The 23,997-nt window shown below is 35.2% G+C and overlaps 3 protein-coding genes across 3 annotated transcripts; all 3 read right to left on the bottom strand.

Moving 5' to 3' along the window:
- Positions 1-4,691: 4,691 nt before the first annotated feature.
- On the bottom strand, positions 4,692-5,090 carry LOC145988115 (protein CFDP2-like). Its single transcript, XM_083122947.1, has one exon. It carries the CDS (start codon positions 5,088-5,090, stop codon positions 4,692-4,694), a length of 399 nt encoding a protein of 132 aa, XP_082979073.1.
- Positions 5,091-6,179: 1,089 nt separating this feature from the next.
- Positions 6,180-6,845, bottom strand: LOC145988114 (uncharacterized). Its single transcript, XM_083122946.1, has one exon. It carries the CDS (start codon positions 6,843-6,845, stop codon positions 6,180-6,182), a length of 666 nt encoding a protein of 221 aa, XP_082979072.1.
- Positions 6,846-8,772: 1,927 nt separating this feature from the next.
- Positions 8,773-9,171, bottom strand: LOC145988113 (protein CFDP2-like). Its single transcript, XM_083122945.1, has one exon. It carries the CDS (start codon positions 9,169-9,171, stop codon positions 8,773-8,775), a length of 399 nt encoding a protein of 132 aa, XP_082979071.1.
- Between the last annotated feature and the right edge of the window lie 14,826 nt (positions 9,172-23,997).

The following is a 23,997-nucleotide window of genomic DNA, read 5'->3' as shown; positions in this document are numbered from 1 at the left end:
TCATCCCACCAATCGTTTCTTCTCTTGCATTCTTCTTACCCAGTACCTTTTATGCAGGTTGTTGAATGCTGTCTCTTATTGCTTTCCATCTTCCCTCTATATCAGAATCTTGCCATTCCTCTTCCTTCTAATCCAATCTCTTCTTTAATGTCTCTTTATATCTTACACTCTATCTTTTATCTTTTATTACCTTCGTTGCAACATATTTTTCCTGTTTCTTTCCTTTACTATTTCTATAACAGGCGATTCTTTGTCTATATTTGATTCTGAATAGAAAGTGGTCAGATCCACAATCTGCCCCTCTGCAGCTACTGATATCTGTTATATCTGATGAGTGTCTGTCATCTATTATCACATGATCTATCTGGATTTTTGTCTCCCCATCTAGTGAAATCCAGGTTTCCTTCTTTATGTTTTTTCTTTGTAGCTGAGTATTTTTAACCACCATTGTTTGACTTACGGCAAAGTCTATTATACGTAGTCCATTAACATTACTTTCACTGTGTAAACTTTCTTTGCCAATTGTTTTTCTAAAAATGTCTTCTTTTCCTATTTTGGCATTTACATCTCCAATTATTAAATTTACATCATGTTGTGGTGCTGTATCGTATACGTACTCCAATTTATCATAAAACTTATCTTTGGTCTCGTCATCAGTCTCTTCATTTGATGAATAAACACAGATTGCTGTGACCCTTTGACCCTCATGGTGCATATTCTCTCATTTATTGGTGTGAAGTCTATTATAGCATTCTTCGTTTTCTTATCTACGATAAACCCTGTTCCATATTTCTTTCCGTTTCCACCACTGTTGAACACTATGTCGTTTTCTGACCTGAAAGTGGACTGTCCTTTCCACCTTTTCTCTTGCACTGCCATTATATTGATTCCATATTTCTCAGCAATTTTTCTAACTACTCTCAGTGCCCCTGGTTTCTTTAAGTTGCGTACATTCCATGTTACGATACTAATTGTCCTTTCTTTATTGACCGTTCTCATGTTCCTGGTCTGTCCTTGTCTTTTTTCTTATAAATCCATCGTTTCGAGGCTCGCCTATTGGCTTCTCATCAGATTGTTCTTTTACAAGGTAAGGGTGTCGGCCTTACAAGAAAATCTTATCTGGCTTGGCCTATAGTGAGAAAGAGTTTCAAGCGAATATCAGACTTGAACACGAATTTTTCAAATATCAAGTTTTTAACCTATACACGATATGTCAGAAATAAAACGCTTTTCAGACTCTGAAAAACATAATCATACAACATTTCTAAGAAAATCATATCTGGCATGTTATGTAGAGAAAATGAGTTTCAAACGAATATCAGCATTGAACACGAATTTCCCGAAAAATCAAGTATTCATCCTATTATCCAAATGTCAGAATTAAAACTCTTTTCAGGTTCTGAAAAGCGTAATAATTAAACATTTTAATGAAAATCAACTCTGGCTTGGTCTGTAGAGAAAATGAATTTCAAAGGAGTACTAGAATTGAACGTGAATTAATCGAAAAATCAAGTTTTCATCCTATAGTCGAAATGTCAGAATTAAAACGCATTTTCAGGCTCTGAGAAGCATAATAATTCAACATTCTAAAGAAAATCATCTCTGGATTGATCTGTGAAGAAAATGAGTTTCAAACGAGTACTAGAATTGAACGTGAATTTCTCGAAAAATCAAGTTTTGATCCTAAGGTTGAAATGTCATAATTACAACGCTTTTCAGGCTCTGAAAAGCATAACAATTCAACATTTTAAAGAAATTCATCTCTGGCTTGGTCTGTAGAGAAAATGAGTTTCAAACGAGTACTAGAATTGAACGTGAATTTATCGAAAAATCAAGTTTTGATCCTATAGTCGAAATGTCAGAATTAAAACCCTTTTCACGCTCTGAAAAGCATAAAAATACAACAATCTTATGAAAATCATCTCTGGTTTGGTCTGTATAGAAAATGAGTTTCAAACGAGTATCAGCATTGAACACGAATCCTATAGGCGAAATGTCAGAATTAAAATGCTTTTTAGGCTCTGAAAATCATAATAATACAACATTTTTATCAAAATTATTTCTGTCTTACTTACTTACTCCTTGCCGCTACAGCTCTTGCAGTGCCTTGGCCTCCTCCACGACGAGCCTCCAGTCGTCTCGATCCATCGCCTTCCTCCTCCTTCTCCGGACTCCCAGTTTTCTCAGGTCTCCCTCTATATCTACGAGCCATCTTTTTCTAGGTCTTCCTTTTCCTCTTCTTCCACCTGGTCCTCCTGTTAACACCGTCTTTGGCACTCTACAATCTTCCATTCGCCATACATGTCCCAGCCATCTAATTCGTCCACACTTGATCTCTGTTACAATATCTGAATTATTATATAGTTCTTGTATTTCATCGTTTGTTCTCATCCACCAAAACTCCTCCTCTCTCACCGGCCCAAAAATTCTTCTCAAAATCTTCCGCTCCCATCCTCTAAGCAACTCCTCGTCCTTTTCCACTAACGTCCAAGTTTCTGACCCATATGTCACTACTGGGCGTACAATTGTTTTGTATATATTAATCTGGTTTTTTCTGCTTATATCTTTGGAGGAGAAGACTTTCTTGAGTCCAAGTGAACATCTATTGACTGCAGCTATTCTTGCCTTACTTTCCTCAGATACATTGTTTGTTTTGTTTATTATAGATCCTAAGTACTTAAACTTATCACATTTTTCAAATTCTTTATCTCCTACCTTTTTCGTTCTTTCATAAGCTGTGATCTCTTTTCTTGATTCAAGCATGTATTTAGTCTTTTGTACATTGATTAGTAATCCAATATTCTCTGCATTCTCTACTAGTTTTTAAATTCGTTATTTAGTTCTGTTTTTGTTTTTTTCGTGATATGAGATCAATATCAACTGCATAAGCTAGGCACTGACTCATCCTGTTAAAGATTGAACCTCCTGGATTTATGCTTAAATGTCTAATTGCCTTTTCCAATGTTATATTGAATAACAGGGTTGACATAACATCTCCTTGTTTCACTCCTCTCTCTATTTGCAAATCTCTTGAAAGTTCTCCTTCAATCTTTACCTTATTTGTTGTATTGCTTAATGTCATTCCTGTTAATTTAAATAATTTCATTGGTATTTTCATTTCTTTCATGTTTTTTAGGAGTCTGTTTCTCTTGACGCTGTCATATGCCTGTCTAAAGTCTATGAAAAGTTGATGCAGGTCTATATTGTATTCATAGCATTTTCGATTATCATTCTAATTGAATAAATTTGATCTGTAGTTGACCTATTTCTCCTAAAACCACATTGATATTCTCCAATCATCTTTTCAGCTAGTGGTGTGAGTCTCCCGACTAGTATCTTAGCAAATGCTTTATATGCCATATTGAGGAGTGTGATACCTCTGAAGTTTTCACATACTGTTTTGTCTTTACTTTTATGTATTGAACATATAATTCCTCTTCCCCATTGTTGTGGCATTCTTTCTTCTTCCCATATTTGTTTGTATAGTTGTTCTAATTTATCCACTACAATGTTCCCTCCTAAGTTCAATAGTTCTGCTTTTATAATATCGTCACCTAAGTCTTTATTGTTTGCTAGTTCTCTAATTGCTTCTTTAACCTCTTGCCTTGAAGGGGGCTTAATCAAATCTTTAGTAGTCTCTTCCATTTCCATGTCAGCTTCATCTTCCTCTTCCATCCTCAAGGTTCTTTTTTCCACTCTATCTCCCATATCCTCATTCTCCTTATCTAGTTCATTCTTATCTCCTTTCAAACGTTCACTAAAGTACTCTGCCCATCTGTTCAAAATACCTTCCTTATCTCTTATCAGATTGCACTCCTTATCTTTGCAAAATGCAACTCTAGGTTGAAATCCTTTCTTCTCTTCTTTCAGTTTCAAGAAGTAATCTCTCTTTTCCTTAACTTTCCATGTCGTTTCTATCTCTACTAATTTTTGCTTGTCGTACTCTCTTTTCATTCTTCTGCACATTTTATCGGCCAAACTTCTCTTCTCTTTGAACACTTGTCTATTTCCTTTTGTATTTCTGTTTATAGTCTTTAATGTTGCGTCCTTTCTTTCTTTTATAGCTTTATAGCATTCCTCATCCCACCAATCGTTTCTTCTCTTGCATTCTTCTTACCCAGTACCTTTTATGCAGGTTGTTGAATGCTGTCTCTTATTGCTTTCCATCTTCCCTCTATATCAGAATCTTGCCATTCCTCTTCCTTCTAATCCAATCTCTTCTTAAATGTCTCTTTATATCTTACACTCTATCTTTTATCTTTTATTACTTTCGTTGTAACATATTTTTCCTGTTTCTTTCCTTTACTATTTCTATAACAGGCGATTCTTTGTCTATATTTGATTCTGACTAGAAAGTGGTCAGATCCACAATCTGCCCCTCTGCAGCTACTGATATCTGTTATATCTGATGAGTGTCTGTCATCTATTATCACATGATCTATCTGGATTTTTGTCTCCCTATCAGGTGAAATCCAGGTTTCCTTCTTTATGTTTTTTCTTTGTAGCTGAGTACTTTTAACCACCATTGTTTGACTTACGGCAAAGTCTATTATACGTAGTCCATTAACATTACTTTCACTGTGTAAACTTTCTTTGCCAATTGTTTTTCTAAAAATGTCTTCTTTTCCTATTTTGGCATTTACATCTCCAATTATTAAATTTACAACATGTTGTGGTGCTGTATCGTATACCTACTCCAATTTATCATAAAACTTATCTTTCGTCTCGTCATCAGTCTCTTCATTTGATGAATAAACACAGATTGCTGTAATATTAAACAGTCTCCCTTTGACCCTCATGGTGCATATTCTCTCATTTATTGGTGTGAAGTCTATTATAGCATTCTTCATTTTCTTATCTACGATAAACCCTGTTCCATATTTCTTTCCGTTTCCACCACTGTTGAACACTATGTCGTTTTCTGACCTGAAAGTGGACTGTCGTTTCCACCTTTTCTCTTGCACTGCCATTATATTGATTCCATATTTCTCAGCAATTTTTCTAACTACTCTCAGTGCCCCTGGTTTCTTTAAGTTGCGTACATTCCATGTTGCGATACTAATTGTCCTTTCTTTATTGACCGTTCTCATGTTCCTGGTCTGTCCTTGTCTTTTTTCTTATAAATCCATCGTTTCGAGGCTCGCCTATTGGCTTCTCATCAGATTGTTCTTTTACAAGGTAAGGGTGTCGGCCTTCCAAGAAAATCTTATCTGGCTTGGCCTATAGTGAGAAAGAGTTTCAAGCGAATATCAGACTTGAACACGAATTTTTCAAATATCAAGTTTTTAACCTATACACGATATGTCAGAAATAAAACGCTTTTCAGACTCTGAAAAACATAATCATACAACATTTCTAAGAAAATCATATCTGGCATGTTATGTAGAGAAAATGAGTTTCAAACGAATATCAGCATTGAACACGAATTTCCCGAAAAATCAAGTATTCATCCTATTATCCAAATGTCAGAATTAAAACTCTTTTCAGGTTCTGAAAAGCGTAATAATTAAACATTTTAATGAAAATCAACTCTGGCTTGGTCTGTAGAGAAAATGAATTTCAAAGGAGTACTAGAATTGAACGTGAATTAATCGAAAAATCAAGTTTTCATCCTATAGTCGAAATGTCAGAATTAAAACGCATTTTCAGGCTCTGAGAAGCATAATAATTCAACATTCTAAAGAAAATCATCTCTGGCTTGGTCTGTGAAGAAAATGAGTTTCAAACGAGTACTAGAATTGAACGTGAATTTCTCGAAAAATCAAGTTTTCATCCTAAGGTTGAAGTGTCATAATTACAACGTTTTTCAGGCTCTGAAAAGCATAATAATTCAACATTTTAAAGAAAATCATCTCTGGCTTGGTTTGTAGAGAAAATGAGTTTCAAACGAGTACTAGAATTGAAAGTGAATTTATCGAAAAATCAAGTTTTGATCCTATAGTCGAAATGTCAGAATTAAAACCCTTTTCACGCTCTGAAAAGCATAAAAATACAACATTCTTAGGAAAATTATCTCTGGTTTGGTCTGTAAAGAAAATGAGTTTCAAACGAGTATCAGCATTGAACACGAATCCTATAGGCGAAATGTCAGAATTAAAATGCTTTTTAGGCTCTGAAAATCATAATAATACAACATTTTTATCAAAATTATTTCTGGCTTACTTACTTACTCCTTGCCGCTACAGCTCTTGCAGTGCCTTGGCCTCCTCCACGACGAGCCTCCAGTCGTCTCTATCCATCGCCTTCCTCCTCCTTCTCCGGACTCCCAGTTTTCTCAGGTCTCCCTCTATATCTTTGAGCCATCTTTTTCTAGGTCTTCCTTTTCCTCTTCTTCCACCTGGTCCTCTTGTTAACACCGTCTTTGGCACTCTACAATCTTCCATTCGCCATACATGTCCCAGCCATCTAATTCGTCCACACTTGATCTCTGTTACAATATCAGAATTATTATATAGTTCTTGTATTTCATCGTTTGTTCTCATCCACCAAAACTCCTCCTCTCTCACCGGCCCAAAAATTCTTCTCAAAATCTTCCGCTCCCATCCTCTTAGCAACTCCTCGTCCTTTTCCACTAACGTCCAAGTTTCTGACCCTACTGGGCGTACAATTGTTTTGTATATATTAATCTGTTTTTTTCTGCTTATATCTTTGGAGGAGAAGACTTTCTTGAGTCCCAGTGAACATCTATTGCCTGCAACTATTCTTGCCCTAATTGCCTCAGATACATTGTTTGTTTTGTTTATTATCGATCCTAAGTACTTAAACTTATCACATTTTTCAAATTCTTTATCTCCTACCTTTTTCGTTCTTTCATAAGCTGTGGTCTCTTTTCTTGATTCAAGCATGTATTTAGTCTTTTGTTCATTTATTAGTAATCCAATATTCTCTGCATTCTCTAATAGTTATTAAACTCGTTATTTAGTTCTGTTTTTGTTTTTTTCGTGATATGAGATCAATATCAACTGCATAAGCTAGGCACTGACTCATCCTGTTAAAGATTGTACCTCCTGGATTTATGCTTAAATGTCTAATTGCCTTTTCCAATGTTGTATTGAATAACAGGGTTGACATAACATCTCCTTGTTTCACTCCTCTCTCTATTTGGAAATCTCTTGAAAGTTCTCCTTCAATCTTTACCTTATTTGTTGTATTGCTTAATGTCATTCCTGTTAATTTAAATAATTTCATTGGTATTTTCATTTCTTTCATGATTTTTAGGAGTCTGTTTCTCTTGACGCTGTCATATGCCTGTCTGAAGTCTATGAAAAGTTGATGCAGGTCTATATTGTATTCATAGCATTTTCCATTATCATTCTAATTGAATAAATTTGATCTGTAGTTGACCTATTTCTCCTAAAACCACATTGATATTCTCCAATCATCTTTTCAGCTAGTGGTGTGAGTCTCCCGACTAGTATCTTAGCAGATGCTTTATATGCCATATTGAGGAGTGTGATACCTCTGAAGTTTTCACATACTGTTTTGTCTTTACTTTTATGTATTGAACATATAATTCCTCTTCCCCATTGTTGTGGCATTCTTTCTTCTTCCAATATTTGTTTGTATAGTTCTTCTAATTTATCCACTACAATGTTCCCTCCTAAGTTCAATAGTTCTGCATTTATATTATCGTCACCTAGGTCTTTATTGTTTGCTAGTTCTCTAATTGCTTCTTTAACCTCTTGCCTTGAAGGGGCTTAATCAAATCTTTAGTAGTCTCTTCCATTTCCATGTCAGCTTCATCTTCCTCTTCCATCCTCAAGGTTCTTTTTCCCACTCTATCTCCCATATCCTCATTCTCCTTATCTAGTTCATTCTTATCTCCATTCAAACGTTCACTAAAGTACTCTGCCCATCTGTTCAAAATACCTTCCTTATCTCCTATCAGATTGCACTCCTTGTCTTTGCAAAATGCAACTCTAGGTTGAAATCCTTTCTTCTCTTCTTTCAGTTTCAAGAAGTAATCTCTCTTTTCCTTAACTTTCCAAGTCGTTTCTATCTCTACTAATTTTTGCTTGTAGTACTCTCTTTTCTTTCTTCTGCACATTTTATCGGATACACTTCTCTTCTCTTTGAACACTTATCTATTTCCTTTTGTATTTCTGTTTATAGTCTTTAACGTTGCGTCCTTTCTTTCTTTTATAGCTTTATAGCATTCCTCATCCCACCAATCGTTTCTTCTCTTGCATTCTTCTTACCCAGAACTTTTTATGCAGCTTGTTGAATGCTGTCTCTTATTGCTTTCCATCTTCCCTCTATATCAGAATCTTGCCATTCCTCTTCCTTCTCTTCCAATCTCTTCTTTACTGTCTCTTTATATCTTACACTCTATCTTTTATCTTTTATTACCTTCGTTGTAACATATTTTTCCTGTTTCTTTCCTTTACTATTTCTATAACAGGCGATTCTTTGTCTATATTTGATTCTGACTAGAAAGTGGTCAGATCCACAATCTGCCCCTCTGCAGCTACTGATATCTGTTATATCTGATGAGTGTCTGTCATCTATTATCACATGATCTATCTGGATTTTTGTCTCCCCATCTGGTGAAATCCAGGTTTCCTTGTTTATGTTTTTTCTTTGTAGCTGAGTACTTTTAACCACCATTGTTTGACTTACGGCAAAGTCTATTATACGTAGTCCATTATCATTACTTTCACTGTGTAAACTTTCTTTGCCAATTGTTTTTCTAAAAATGTCTTCTTTTCCTATTTTGGCATTTACATCTCCAATTATTAAATTTACAACATGTTGTGGTGCTGTATCGTATACCTACTCCAATTTATCATAAAACTTATCTTTCGTCTCGTCATCAGTCTCTTCATTTGATGAATAAACACAGATTGCTGTGATATTAAACAGTCTCCCTTTGACCCTCATGGTGCATATTCTCTCATTTATTGGTGTGAAGTCTATTATAGCATTCTTCGTTTCCTTATCTACGATAAACCCTGTTCCATATTTCTTTCCGTTTCCACCACTGTTGAACACTATGTCGTTTTCTGACCTGAAAGTGGACTGTCCTTTCCACCTTTTCTCTTGCACTGCCATTATATTGATTCCATATTTCTCAGCAATTTTTCTAACTACTCTCAGTGCCCCTGGTTTCTTTAAGTTGCGTACATTCCATGTTGCGATACTAATTGTCCTTTCTTTATTGACCGTTCTCATGTTCCTGGTCTGTCCTTGTCTTTTTTCTTATAAATCCATCGTTTCGAGGCTCGCCTATTGGCTTCTCATCAGATTGTTCTTTTACAAGGTAAGGGTGTCGGCCTTCCAAGAAAATCTTATCTGGCTTGGCCTATAGTGAGAAAGAGTTTCAAGCGAATATCAGACTTGAACACGAATTTTTCAAATATCAAGTTTTTAACCTATACACGATATGTCAGAAATAAAACGCTTTTCAGACTCTGAAAAACATAATCATACAACATTTCTAAGAAAATCATATCTGGCATGTTATGTAGAGAAAATGAGTTTCAAACGAATATCAGCATTGAACACGAATTTCCCGAAAAATCAAGTATTCATCCTATTATCCAAATGTCAGAATTAAAACTCTTTTCAGGTTCTGAAAAGCGTAATAATTAAACATTTTAATGAAAATCAACTCTGGCTTGGTCTGTAGAGAAAATGAATTTCAAAGGAGTACTAGAATTGAACGTGAATTAATCGAAAAATCAAGTTTTCATCCTATAGTCGAAATGTCAGAATTAAAACGCATTTTCAGGCTCTGAGAAGCATAATAATTCAACATTCTAAAGAAAATCATCTCTGGCTTGGTCTGTGAAGAAAATTAGTTTCAAACGAGTACTAGAATTGAACGTGAATTTCTCGAAAAATCAAGTTTTGATCCTAAGGTTGAAGTGTCATAATTACAACGTTTTTCAGGCTCTGAAAAGCATAATAATTCAACATTTTAAAGAAAATCATCTCTGGCTTGGTTTGTAGAGAAAATGAGTTTCAAACGAGTACTAGAATTGAAAGTGAATTTATCGAAAAATCAAGTTTTGATCCTATAGTCGAAATGTCAGAATTAAAACCCTTTTCACGCTCTGAAAAGCATAAAAATACAACATTATTAGGAAAATTATCTCTGGTTTGGTCTGTAAAGAAAATGAGTTTCAAACGAGTATCAGCATTGAACACGAATCCTATAGGCGAAATGTCAGAATTAAAATGCTTTTTAGGCTCTGAAAATCATAATAATACAACATTTTTATCAAAATTATTTCTGGCTTACTTACTTACTCCTTGCCGCTACAGCTCTTGCAGTGCCTTGGCCTCCTCCACGACGAGCCTCCAGTCGTCTCGATCCATCGCCTTCCTCCTCCTTCTCCGGACTCCCAGTTTTCTCAGGTCTCCCTCTATATCTTCGAGCAATCTTTTTCTAGGTCTTCCTTTTCCTCTTCTTCCACCTGGTCCTCTTGTTAACACCGTCTTTGGCACTCTACAATCTTCCATTCGCCATACATGTCCCAGCCATCTAATTCGTCCACACTTGATCTCTGTTACAATATCAGAATTATTATATAGTTCTTGTATTTCATCGTTTGTTCTCATCCACCAAAACTCCTCCTCTCTCACCGGCCCAAAAATTCTTCTCAAAATCTTCCGCTCCCATCCTCTTAGCAACTCTTCGTCCTTTTCCACTAACGTCCAAGTTTCTGACCCTACTGGGCGTACAATTGTTTTGTATATATTAATCTGTTTTTTTCTGCTTATATCTTTGGAGGAGAAGACTTTCTTGAGTCCCAGTGAACATCTATTGCCTGCAACTATTCTTGCCCTAATTGCCTCAGATACATTGTTTGTTTTGTTTATTATCGATCCTAAGTACTTAAACTTATCACATTTTTCAAATTCTTTATCTCCTACCTTTTTCGTTCTTTCATAAGCTGTGGTCTCTTTTCTTGATTCAAGCATGTATTTAGTCTTTTGTTCATTTATTAGTAATCCAATATTCTCTGCATTCTCTAATAGTTATTAAACTCGTTATTTAGTTCTGTTTTTGTTTTTTTCGTGATATGAGATCAATATCAACTGCATAAGCTAGGCACTGACTCATCCTGTTAAAGATTGTACCTCCTGGATTTATGCTTAAATGTCTAATTGCCTTTTCCAATGTTGTATTGAATAACAGGGTTGACATAACATCTCCTTGTTTCACTCCTCTCTCTATTTGGAAATCTCTTGAAAGTTCTCCTTCAATCTTTACCTTATTTGTTGTATTGCTTAATGTCATTCCTGTTAATTTAAATAATTTCATTGGTATTTTCATTTCTTTCATGATTTTTAGGAGTCTGTTTCTCTTGACGCTGTCATATGCCTGTCTGAAGTCTATGAAAAGTTGATGCAGGTCTATATTGTATTCATAGCATTTTCCATTATCATTCTAATTGAATAAATTTGATCTGTAGTTGACCTATTTCTCCTAAAACCACATTGATATTCTCCAATCATCTTTTCAGCTAGTGGTGTGAGTCTCCCGACTAGTATCTTAGCAGATGCTTTATATGCCATATTGAGGAGTGTGATACCTCTGAAGTTTTCACATACTGTTTTGTCTTTACTTTTATGTATTGAACATATAATTCCTCTTCCCCATTGTTGTGGCATTCTTTCTTCTTCCCATATTTGTTTGTATAGTTCTTCTAATTTATCCACTACAATGTTCCCTCCTAAGTTCAATAGTTCTGCATTTATAATATCGTCACCTAAGTCTTTATTGTTTGCTAGTTCTCTAATTGCTTCTTTAACCTCTTGCCTTGAAGGGGGCTTAATCAAATCTTTAGTAGTCTCTTCCATTTCCATGTCAGCTTCATCTTCCTCTTCCATCCTCAAGGTTCTTTTTTCCACTCTATCTCCCATATCCTCATTCTCCTTATCTAGTTCATTCTTATCTCCATTCAAACGTTCACTAAAGTACTCTGCCCATCTGTTCAAAATACCTTCCTTATCTCCTATCAGATTGCACTCCTTATCTTTGCAAAATGCAACTCTAGGTTGAAATCCTTTCTTCTCTTCTTTCAGTTTCAAGAAGTAATCTCTCTTTTCCTTAACTTTCCATGTCGTTTCTATCTCTACTAATTTTTGCTTGTCGTACTCTCATTTCATTCTTCTGCACATTTTATCGGCCAAACTTCTCTTCTCTTTGAACACTTGTCTATTTCCTTTTGTATTTCTGTTTATAGTCTTTAATGTTGCGTCCTTTCTTTCTTTTATAGCTTTATAGCATTCCTCATCCCACCAATCGTTTCTTCTCTTGCATTCTTCTTACCCAGTACCTTTTATGCAGGTTGTTGAATGCTGTCTCTTATTGCTTTCCATCTTCCCTCTATATCAGAATCTTGCCATTCCTCTTCCTTCTAATCCAATCTCTTCTTTAATGTCTCTTTATATCTTACACTCTATCTTTTATCTTTTATTACCTTCGTTGTAACATATTTTTCCTGTTTCTTTCCTTTACTATTTCTATAACAGGCGATTCTTTGTCTATATTTGATTCTGACTAGAAAGTGGTCAGATCCACAATCTGCCCCTCTGCAGCTACTGATATCTGTTATATCTGATGAGTGTCTGTCATCTATTATCACATGATCTATCTGGATTTTTGTCTCCCCATCTAGTGAAATCCAGGTTTCCTTCTTTATGTTTTTTCTTTGTAGCTGAGTATTTTTAACCACCATTGTTTGACTTACGGCAAAGTCTATTATACGTAGTCCATTAACATTACTTTCACAGTGTAAACTTTCTTTGCCAATTGTTTTTCTAAAAATGTCTTCTTTTCCTATTTTGGCATTTACATCTCCAATTATTAAATTTACATCATGTTGTGGTGCTGTATCGTATACGTACTCCAATTTATCATAAAACTTATCTTTGGTCTCGTCATCAGTCTCTTCATTTGATGAATAAACACAGATTGCTGTGACCCTTTGACCCTCATGGTGCATATTCTCTCATTTATTGGTGTGAAGTCTATTATAGCATTCTTCGTTTTCTTATCTACGATAAACCCTGTTCCATATTTCTTTCCGTTTCCACCACTGTTGAACACTATGTAGTTTTCTGACCTGAAAGTGGACTGTCCTTTCCACCTTTTCTCTTGCACTGCCATTATATTGATCTCAAATTTCTCAGCAAATTCTTTAACTACTCTCAGTGCCTCTGGTTTCTTTAAGGTGCGTACATTCCATGTTGCGATACTAATTGTCCTTTATTTATTGACCGTTCTCAGGTTCCTGGTCTGTCCTTGTCGTTTTCTTATAAAGCCATCGTTTCGAGGCTCGCCTATTGGCTTCTCATCAGATTGTTCTTTTACAAGGTAAGGGTGTCGGCCTTACAAGAAAATCTTCTCTGGCTTGGCCTATAGTGAGAAAGAGTTTCAAGCGAATATCAGACTTGAACACGAATTTTTCAAATATCAAGTTTTTAACCTATACACGATATGTCAGAAATAAAACGCTTTTCAGACTCTGAAAAACATAATCATACAACATTTCTAAGAAAATCATATCTGGCATGTTATGTAGAGAAAATGAGTTTCAAACGAATATCAGCATTGAACACGAATTTCCCGAAAAATCAAGTATTCATCCTATTATCCAAATGTCAGAATTAAAACTCTTTTCAGGTTCTGAAAAGCATAATAATTAAACATTTTAATGAAAATCAACTCTGGCTTGGTCTGTAGAGAAAATGAATTTCAAAGCAGTACTAGAATTGAACGTGAATTAATCGAAAAATCAAGTTTTCATCCTATAGTCGAAATGTCAGAATTAAAACGCATTTTCAGGCTCTGAGAAGCATAATAATTCAACATTCTAAAGAAAATCATCTCTGGCTTGGTCTGTGAAGAAAATGAGTTTCAAACGAGTACTAGAATTGAACGTGAATTTCTCGAAAAATCAAGTTTTGATCCTAAGGTTGAAATGTCATAATTACAACGCTTTTCAGGCTCTGAAAAGCATAACAATTCAACATTTTAAAGAAAATCATCTCTGGCTTGGTCTGTAGAGAAAATGAGTTTCAAACGAGTACTAGAATTGAACGTGAATTTATCGAAAAATCAAGTTTTGATCCTATAGTCGAAATGTCAGAATTAAAACCCTTTTCACGCCCTGAAAAGCATAAAAATACAACAATCTTATGAAAATCATCTCTGGTTTGGTCTGTAAAGAAAATGAGTTTCAAACGAGTATCAGCATTGAACACGAATCCTATAGGCGAAATGTCAGAATTAAAATGCTTTTTAGGCTCTGAAAATCATAATAATACAACATTTTTATCAAAATTATTTCTGGCTTACTTACTTACTCCTTGCCGCTACAGCTCTTGCAGTGCCTTGGCCTCCTCCACGACGAGCCTCCAGTCGTCTCGATCCATCGCCTTCCTCCTCCTTCTCCGGACTTTCAGTTTTCTCAGGTCTCCCTCTATATCTTCGAGCCATCTTTTTCTAGGTCTTCCTTTTCCTCTTCTTCCACCTGGTCCTCCTGTTAACACCGTCTTTGGCACTCTACAATCTTCCATTCGCCATACATGTCCCAGCCATCTAATTCGTCCACACTTGATCTCTGTTACAATATCTGAATTATTATATAGTTCTTGTATTTCATCGTTTGTTCTCATCCACCAAAACTCCTCCTCTCTCACCGGCCCAAAAATTCTTCTCAAAATCTTCCGCTCCCATCCTCTTAGCAACTCCTCGTCCTTTTCCACTAACGTCCAAGTTTCTGACCCATATGTCACTACTGGGCGTACAATTGTTTTGTTTTGTATATATTAATCTGGTTTTTTCTGCTTATATCTTTTAAAGGAGAAGACTTTCTTGAGTCCCAGTGAACATCTATTGACTGCAGCTATTCTTGCCCTAATTGCCTCAGATACATTGTTTGTTTTGTTTATTATAGATCCTAAGTACTTAAACTTATCACATTTTTCAAATTCTTTATCTCCTACCTTTTTTCGTTCTTTCATAAGCTGTGGTCTCTTTTCTTGATTCAAGCATGTATTTAGTCTTTTGTACATTGATTAGTAATCCAATATTCTCTGCATTCTCTACTAGTTTTTAAATTCGTTATTTAGTTCTGTTTTTGTTTTTTTCGTGATATGAGATCAATATCAACTGCATAAGCTAGGCACTGACTCATCCTGTTAAAGATTGAACCTCCTGGATTTATGCTTAAATGTCTAATTGCCTTTTCCAATGTTATATTGAATAACAGGGTTAACATAACATCTCCTTGTTTTTCTCCTCTCTCTATTTGGAAATCTCTTGAAAGTTCTCCTTCAATCTTTACCTTATTTGTTGTATTGCTTAATGTCATTCCTGTTAATTTAAATAATTTCATTGGTATTTTTCATTTCTTTCATGATTTTTAGGAGTCTGTTTCTCTTGACGCTGTCATATGCCTGTCTGAAGTCTATGAAAAGTTGATGCAGGTCTATATTGTATTCATAGCATTTTCCATTATCATTCTAATTGAATAAATTTGATCTGTAGTTGACCTATTTCTCCTAAAACCACATTGATAATCTCCAATCATCTTTTCAGCTAGTGGTGTGAGTCTCCCGACTAGTATCTTAGCAAATGCTTTATATGCCATATTGAGGAGTGTGATACCTCTGAAGTTTTCACATACTGTTTTGTCTTTACTTTTATGTATTGAACATATAATTCCTCTTCCCCATTGTTGTGGCATTCTTTCTTCTTCCCATATTTGTTTGTATAGTTCTTCTAATTTATCCACTACAATGTTCCCTCCTAAGTTCAATAGTTCTGCATTTATAATATCGTCACCTAAGTCTTTATTGTTTGCTAGTTCTCTAATTGCTTCTTTAACCTCTTGCCTTGAAGGGGGCTTAATCAAATCTTTAGTAGTCTCTTCCATTTCCATGTCAGCTTCATCTTCCTCTTCCATCCTCAAGGTTCTTTTTTCCACTCTATCTCCCATATCCTCATTCTCCTTATCTAGTTCATTCTTATCTCCATTCAAACGTTCACTAAAGTACTCTGCCCATCTGTTCAAAATACCTTCCTTATCTCCTATCAGATTGCACTCCTTATCTTTGCAAAATGCAACTCTAGGTTGAAATCCTTTCTTCTCTTCTTTCAGTTTCAAGAAGTAATCTCTCTTTTCCTTAACTTTCCATGTTGTTTCTATCTCTACTAATTTTTGCTTGTCGTACTCTCATTTCATTCTTCTGCACATTTTATCGGCCAAACTTCTCTTCTCTTTGAACACTTGTCTATTTCCTTTTGTATTTCTGTTTATAGTCTTTAATGTTGCGTCCTTTCTTTCTTTTATAGCTTTATAGCATTCCTCATCCCACCAATCGTTTCTTCTCTTGCATTCTTCTTACCCAGTACCTTTTATGCAGGTTGTTGAATGCTGTCTCTTATTGCTTTCCATCTTCCCTCTATATCAGAATCTTGCCATTCCTCTTCCTTCTAATCCAATCTCTTCTTTAATGTCTCTTTATATCTTACACTCTATCTTTTATCTTTTATTACCTTCGTTGTAACATATTTTTCCTGTTTCTTTCCTTTACTATTTCTATAACAGGCGATTCTTTGTCTATATTTGATTCTGACTAGAAAGTGGTCAGATCCACAATCTGCCCCTCTGCAGCTACTGATATCTGTTATATCTGATGAGTGTCTGTCATCTATTATCACATGATCTATCTGGATTTTTGTCTCCCCATCTAGTGAAATCCAGGTTTCCTTCTTTATGTTTTTTCTTTGTAGCTGAGTACTTTTAACCACCATTGTTTGACTTACGGCAAAGTCTATTATACGTAGTCCATTAACATTACTTTCACTGTGTAAACTTTCTTTGCCAATTGTTTTTCTAAAAATGTCTTCTTTTCCTATTTTGGCATTTACATCTCCAATTATTAAATTTACATCATGTTGTGGTGCTGTATCGTATACGTACTCCAATTTATCATAAAACTTATCTTTGGTCTCGTCATCAGTCTCTTCATTTGATGAATAAACACAGATTGCTGTGATATTAAACAGTCTCCCTTTGACCCTCATGGTGCATATTCTCTCATTTATTGGTGTGAAGTCTATTATAGCATTCTTCGTTTTCTTATCTACGATAAACCCTGTTCCATATTTCTTTCCGTTTCCACCACTGTTGAACACTATGTCGTTTTCTGACCTGAAAGTGGACTGTCCTTTCCACCTTTTCTCTTGCACTGCCATTATATTGATCCCATATTTCTCAGCAATTTCTTTAACTACTCTCAGTGCCCCTGGTTTCTTTAAGGTGCGTACATTCCATGTTGCGATACTAATTGTCCTTTATTTATTGACCGTTCTCAGGTTCCTGGTCTGTCCTTGTCGTTTTCTTATAAAGCCATCGTTTCGAGGCTCGCCTATTGGCTTCTCATCAGATTGTTCTTTTACAAGGTAAGGGTGTCGGCCTTACAAGAAAATCTTCTCTGGCTTGGCCTATAGTGAGAAAGAGTTTCAAGCGAATATCAGACTTGAACACGAATTTTTCAAATATCAAGTTTTTAACCTATACACGATATGTAAGAAATAAAACGCTTTTCAGACTCTGAAAAACATAATCATACAACATTTCTAAGAAAATCATATCTGGCATGTTATGTAGAGAAAATGAGTTTCAAACGAATAACAGCATTGAACACGAATTTCCCGAAAAATCAAGTATTCATCCTATTATCCAAATGTCAGAATTAAAACTCTTTTCAGGTTCTGAAAAGCATAATAATTAAACATTTTAATGAAAATCAACTCTGGCTTGGTCTGTAGAGAAAATGAATTTCAAAGGAGTACTAGAATTGAACGTGAATTAATCGAAAAATCAAGTTTTCATCCTATAGTCGAAATGTCAGAATTAAAACGCATTTTCAGGCTCTGAGAAGCATAATAATTCAACATTCTAAAGAAAATCATCTCTGGCTTGGTCTGTGAAGAAAATGAGTTTCAAACGAGTACTAGAATTGAACGTGAATTTCTCGAAAAATCAAGTTTTGATCCTAAGGTTGAAATGTCATAATTACAACGCTTTTCAGGCTCTGAAAAGCATAACAATTCAACATTTTAAAGAAAATCATCTCTGGCTTGGTCTGTAGAGAAAATGAGTTTCAAACGAGTACTAGAATTGAACGTGAATTTATCGAAAAATCAAGTTTTGATCCTATAGTCGAAATGTCAGAATTAAAACCCTTTTCACGCTCTGAAAAGCATAAAAATACAACAATCTTATGAAAATCATCTCTGGTTTGGTCTGTAAAGAAAATGAGTTTCAAACGAGTATCAGCATTGAACACGAATCCTATAGGCGAAATGTCAGAATTAAAATGCTTTTTAGGCTCTGAAAATCATAATAATACAACATTTTTATCAAAATTATTTCTGGCTTACTTACTTACTCCTTGCCGCTACAGCTCTTGCAGTGCCTTGGCCTCCTCCACGACGAGCCTCCAGTCGTCTCGATCCATCGCCTTCCTCCTCCTTCTCCGGACTTTCAGTTTTCTCAGGTCTCCCTCTATATCTTCGAGCCATCTTTTTCTAGGTCTTCCTTTTCCTCTTCTTCCACCTGGTCCTCCTGTTAACACCGTCTTTGGCACTCTACAATCTTCCATTCGCCATACATGTCCCAGCCATCTAATTCGTCCACACTTGATCTCTGTTACAATATCTGAATTATTATATAGTTCTTGTATTTCATCGTTTGTTCTCATCCACCAAAACTCCTCCTCTCTCACCGGCCCAAAAATTCTTCTCAAAATCTTCCGCTCCCATCCTCTTAGCAACTCCTCGTCCTTTTCCACTAACGTCCAAGTTTCTGACCCATATGTCACTACTGGGCGTACAATTGTTTTGTTTTGTATATATTAATCTGGTTTTTTCTGCTTATATCTTTGGAGGAGAAGACTTTCTTGAGTCCCAGTGAACATCTATTGACTGCAGCTATTCTTGCCCTAATTGCCTCAGATACATTGTTTGTTTTGTTTATTATAGATCCTAAGTACTTAAACTTATCACATTTTTCAAATTCTTTATCTCCTACCTTTTTTCGTTCTTTCATAAGCTGTGGTCTCTTTTCTTGATTCAAGCATGTATTTAGTCTTTTGTACATTGATTAGTAATCCAATATTCTCTGCATTCTCTACTAGTTTTTAAATTCGTTATTTAGTTCTGTTTTTGTTTTTTTCGTGATATGAGATCAATATCAACTGCATAAGCTAGGCACTGACTCATCCTGTTAAAGATTGAACCTCCTGGATTTATGCTTAAATGTCTAATTGCCTTTTCCAATGTTATATTGAATAACAGGGTTAACATAACATCTCCTTGTTTCACTCCTCTCTCTATTTGGAAATCTCTTGAAAGTTCTCCTTCAATCTTTACCTTATTTGTTGTATTGCTTAATGTCATTCCTGTTAATTTAAATAATTTCATTGGTATTTTTCATTTCTTTCATGATTTTTAGGAGTCTGTTTCTCTTGACGCTGTCATATGCCTGTCTGAAGTCTATGAAAAGTTGATGCAGGTCTATATTGTATTCATAGCATTTTCCATTATCATTCTAATTGAATAAATTTGATCTGTAGTTGACCTATTTCTCCTAAAACCACATTGATAATCTCCAATCATCTTTTCAGCTAGTGGTGTGAGTCTCCCGACTAGTATCTTAGCAAATGCTTTATATGCCATATTGAGGAGTGTGATACCTCTGAAGTTTTCACATACTGTTTTGTCTTTACTTTTATGTATTGAACATATAATTCCTCTTCCCCATTGTTGTGGCATTCTTTCTTCTTCCCATATTTGTTTGTATAGTTCTTCTAATTTATCCACTACAATGTTCCCTCCTAAGTTCAATAGTTCTGCATTTATAATATCGTCACCTAAGTCTTTATTGTTTGCTAGTTCTCTAATTGCTTCTTTAACCTCTTGCCTTGAAGGGGGCTTAATCAAATCTTTAGTAGTCTCTTCCATTTCCATGTCAGCTTCATCTTCCTCTTCCATCCTCAAGGTTCTTTTTTCCACTCTATCTCCCATATCCTCATTCTCCTTATCTAGTTCATTCTTATCTCCATTCAAACGTTCACTAAAGTACTCTGCCCATCTGTTCAAAATACCTTCCTTATCTCCTATCAGATTGCACTCCTTATCTTTGCAAAATGCAACTCTAGGTTGAAATCCTTTCTTCTCTTCTTTCAGTTTCAAGAAGTAATCTCTCTTTTCCTTAACTTTCCATGTTGTTTCTATCTCTACTAATTTTTGCTTGTCGTACTCTCATTTCATTCTTCTGCACATTTTATCGGCCAAACTTCTCTTCTCTTTGAACACTTGTCTATTTCCTTTTGTATTTCTGTTTATAGTCTTTAATGTTGCGTCCTTTCTTTCTTTTATAGCTTTATAGCATTCCTCATCCCACCAATCGTTTCTTCTCTTGCATTCTTCTTACCCAGTACCTTTTATGCAGGTTGTTGAATGCTGTCTCTTATTGCTTTCCATCTTCCCTCTATATCAGAATCTTGCCATTCCTCTTCCTTCTAATCCAATCTCTTCTTTAATGTCTCTTTATATCTTACACTCTATCTTTTATCTTTTATTACCTTCGTTGTAACATATTTTTCCTGTTTCTTTCCTTTACTATTTCTATAACAGGCGATTCTTTGTCTATATTTGATTCTGACTAGAAAGTGGTCAGATCCACAATCTGCCCCTCTGCAGCTACTGATATCTGTTATATCTGATGAGTGTCTGTCATCTATTATCACATGATCTATCTGGATTTTTGTCTCCCCATCTAGTGAAATCCAGGTTTCCTTCTTTATGTTTTTTCTTTGTAGCTGAGTACTTTTAACCACCATTGTTTGACTTACGGCAAAGTCTATTATACGTAGTCCATTAACATTACTTTCACTGTGTAAACTTTCTTTGCCAATTGTTTTTCTAAAAATGTCTTCTTTTCCTATTTTGGCATTTACATCTCCAATTATTAAATTTACATCATGTTGTGGTGCTGTATCGTATACGTACTCCAATTTATCATAAAACTTATCTTTGGTCTCGTCATCAGTCTCTTCATTTGATGAATAAACACAGATTGCTGTGATATTAAACAGTCTCCCTTTGACCCTCATGGTGCATATTCTCTCATTTATTGGTGTGAAGTCTATTATAGCATTCTTCGTTTTCTTATCTACGATAAACCCTGTTCCATATTTCTTTCCGTTTCCACCACTGTTGAACACTATGTCGTTTTCTGACCTGAAAGTGGACTGTCCTTTCCACCTTTTCTCTTGCACTGCCATTATATTGATCCCATATTTCTCAGCAATTTCTTTAACTACTCTCAGTGCCCCTGGTTTCTTTAAGGTGCGTACATTCCATGTTGCGATACTAATTGTCCTTTATTTATTGACCGTTCTCAGGTTCCTGGTCTGTCCTTGTCGTTTTCTTATAAAGCCATCGTTTCGAGGCTCGCCTATTGGCTTCTCATCAGATTGTTCTTTTACAAGGTAAGGGTGTCGGCCTTACAAGAAAATCTTCTCTGGCTTGGCCTATAGTGAGAAAGAGTTTCAAGCGAATATCAGACTTGAACACGAATTTTTCAAATATCAAGTTTTTAACCTATACACGATATGTAAGAAATAAAACGCTTTTCAGACTCTGAAAAACATAATCATACAACATTTCTAAGAAAATCATATCTGGCATGTTATGTAGAGAAAATGAGTTTCAAACGAATAACAGCATTGAACACGAATTTCCCGAAAAATCAAGTATTCATCCTATTATCCAAATGTCAGAATTAAAACTCTTTTCAGGTTCTGAAAAGCATAATAATTAAACATTTTAATGAAAATCAACTCTGGCTTGGTCTGTAGAGAAAATGAATTTCAAAGGAGTACTAGAATTGAACGTGAATTAATCGAAAAATCAAGTTTTCATCCTATAGTCGAAATGTCAGAATTAAAACGCATTTTCAGGCTCTGAGAAGCATAATAATTCAACATTCTAAAGAAAATCATCTCTGGCTTGGTCTGTGAAGAAAATGAGTTTCAAACGAGTACTAGAATTGAACGTGAATTTCTCGAAAAATCAAGTTTTGATCCTAAGGTTGAAATGTCATAATTACAACGCTTTTCAGGCTCTGAAAAGCATAACAATTCAACATTTTAAAGAAAATCATCTCTGGCTTGGTCTGTAGAGAAAATGAGTTTCAAACGAGTACTAGAATTGAACGTGAATTTATCGAAAAATCAAGTTTTGATCCTATAGTCGAAATGTCAGAATTAAAACCCTTTTCACGCTCTGAAAAGCATAAAAATACAACAATCTTATGAAAATCATCTCTGGTTTGGTCTGTAAAGAAAATGAGTTTCAAACGAGTATCAGCATTGAACACGAATCCTATAGGCGAAATGTCAGAATTAAAATGCTTTTTAGGCTCTGAAAATCATAATAATACAACATTTTTATCAAAATTATTTCTGGCTTACTTACTTACTCCTTGCCGCTACAGCTCTTGCAGTGCCTTGGCCTCCTCCACGACGAGCCTCCAGTCGTCTCGATCCATCGCCTTCCTCCTCCTTCTCCGGACTTTCAGTTTTCTCAGGTCTCCCTCTATATCTTCGAGCCATCTTTTTCTAGGTCTTCCTTTTCCTCTTCTTCCACCTGGTCCTCCTGTTAACACCGTCTTTGGCACTCTACAATCTTCCATTCGCCATACATGTCCCAGCCATCTAATTCGTCCACACTTGATCTCTGTTACAATATCTGAATTATTATATAGTTCTTGTATTTCATCGTTTGTTCTCATCCACCAAAACTCCTCCTCTCTCACCGGCCCAAAAATTCTTCTCAAAATCTTCCGCTCCCATCCTCTTAGCAACTCCTCGTCCTTTTCCACTAACGTCCAAGTTTCTGACCCATATGTCACTACTGGGCGTACAATTGTTTTGTTTTGTATATATTAATCTGGTTTTTTCTGCTTATATCTTTGGAGGAGAAGACTTTCTTGAGTCCCAGTGAACATCTATTGACTGCAGCTATTCTTGCCCTAATTGCCTCAGATACATTGTTTGTTTTGTTTATTATAGATCCTAAGTACTTAAACTTATCACATTTTTCAAATTCTTTATCTCCTACCTTTTTTCGTTCTTTCATAAGCTGTGGTCTCTTTTCTTGATTCAAGCATGTATTTAGTCTTTTGTACATTGATTAGTAATCCAATATTCTCTGCATTCTCTACTAGTTTTTAAATTCGTTATTTAGTTCTGTTTTTGTTTTTTTCGTGATATGAGATCAATATCAACTGCATAAGCTAGGCACTGACTCATCCTGTTAAAGATTGAACCTCCTGGATTTATGCTTAAATGTCTAATTGCCTTTTCCAATGTTATATTGAATAACAGGGTTAACATAACATCTCCTTGTTTCACTCCTCTCTCTATTTGGAAATCTCTTGAAAGTTCTCCTTCAATCTTTACCTTATTTGTTGTATTGCTTAATGTCATTCCTGTTAATTTAAATAATTTCATTGGTATTTTTCATTTCTTTCATGATTTTTAGGAGTCTGTTTCTCTTGACGCTGTCATATGCCTGTCTGAAGTCTATGAAAAGTTGATGCAGGTCTATATTGTATTCATAGCATTTTCCATTATCATTCTAATTGAATAAATTTGATCTGTAGTTGACCTATTTCTCCTAAAACCACATTGATAATCTCCAATCATCTTTTCAGCTAGTGGTGTGAGTCTCCCGACTAGTATCTTAGCAAATGCTTTATATGCCATATTGAGGAGTGTGATACCTCTGAAGTTTTCACATACTGTTTTGTCTTTACTTTTATGTATTGAACATATAATTCCTCTTCCCCATTGTTGTGGCATTCTTTCTTCTTCCCATATTTGTTTGTATAGTTCTTCTAATTTATCCACTACAATGTTCCCTCCTAAGTTCAATAGTTCTGCATTTATAATATCGTCACC

Source organism: Lepisma saccharinum, chromosome 5, assembly GCF_977018435.1.
Source record: "Lepisma saccharinum chromosome 5, izLepSacc3.1, whole genome shotgun sequence".
NCBI lineage: Eukaryota > Metazoa > Arthropoda > Insecta > Zygentoma > Lepismatidae > Lepisma > Lepisma saccharinum.
The sequence above is the reverse complement of the archived record's forward strand: the minus strand, read 5'-3'. Positions and strand labels throughout refer to the sequence as shown.

What these genes read in the sequence shown, in the direction of transcription:
- LOC145988115 (XM_083122947.1), bottom strand. Translation starts at nt 5,090, where the DNA reads ATGAGAACGGTCAATAAAGAAAGGACAATTAGTATCGCAACATGGAAT.
- LOC145988114 (XM_083122946.1), bottom strand. Translation starts at nt 6,845, where the DNA reads ATGCTTGAATCAAGAAAAGAGACCACAGCTTATGAAAGAACGAAAAAG.
- LOC145988113 (XM_083122945.1), bottom strand. Translation starts at nt 9,171, where the DNA reads ATGAGAACGGTCAATAAAGAAAGGACAATTAGTATCGCAACATGGAAT.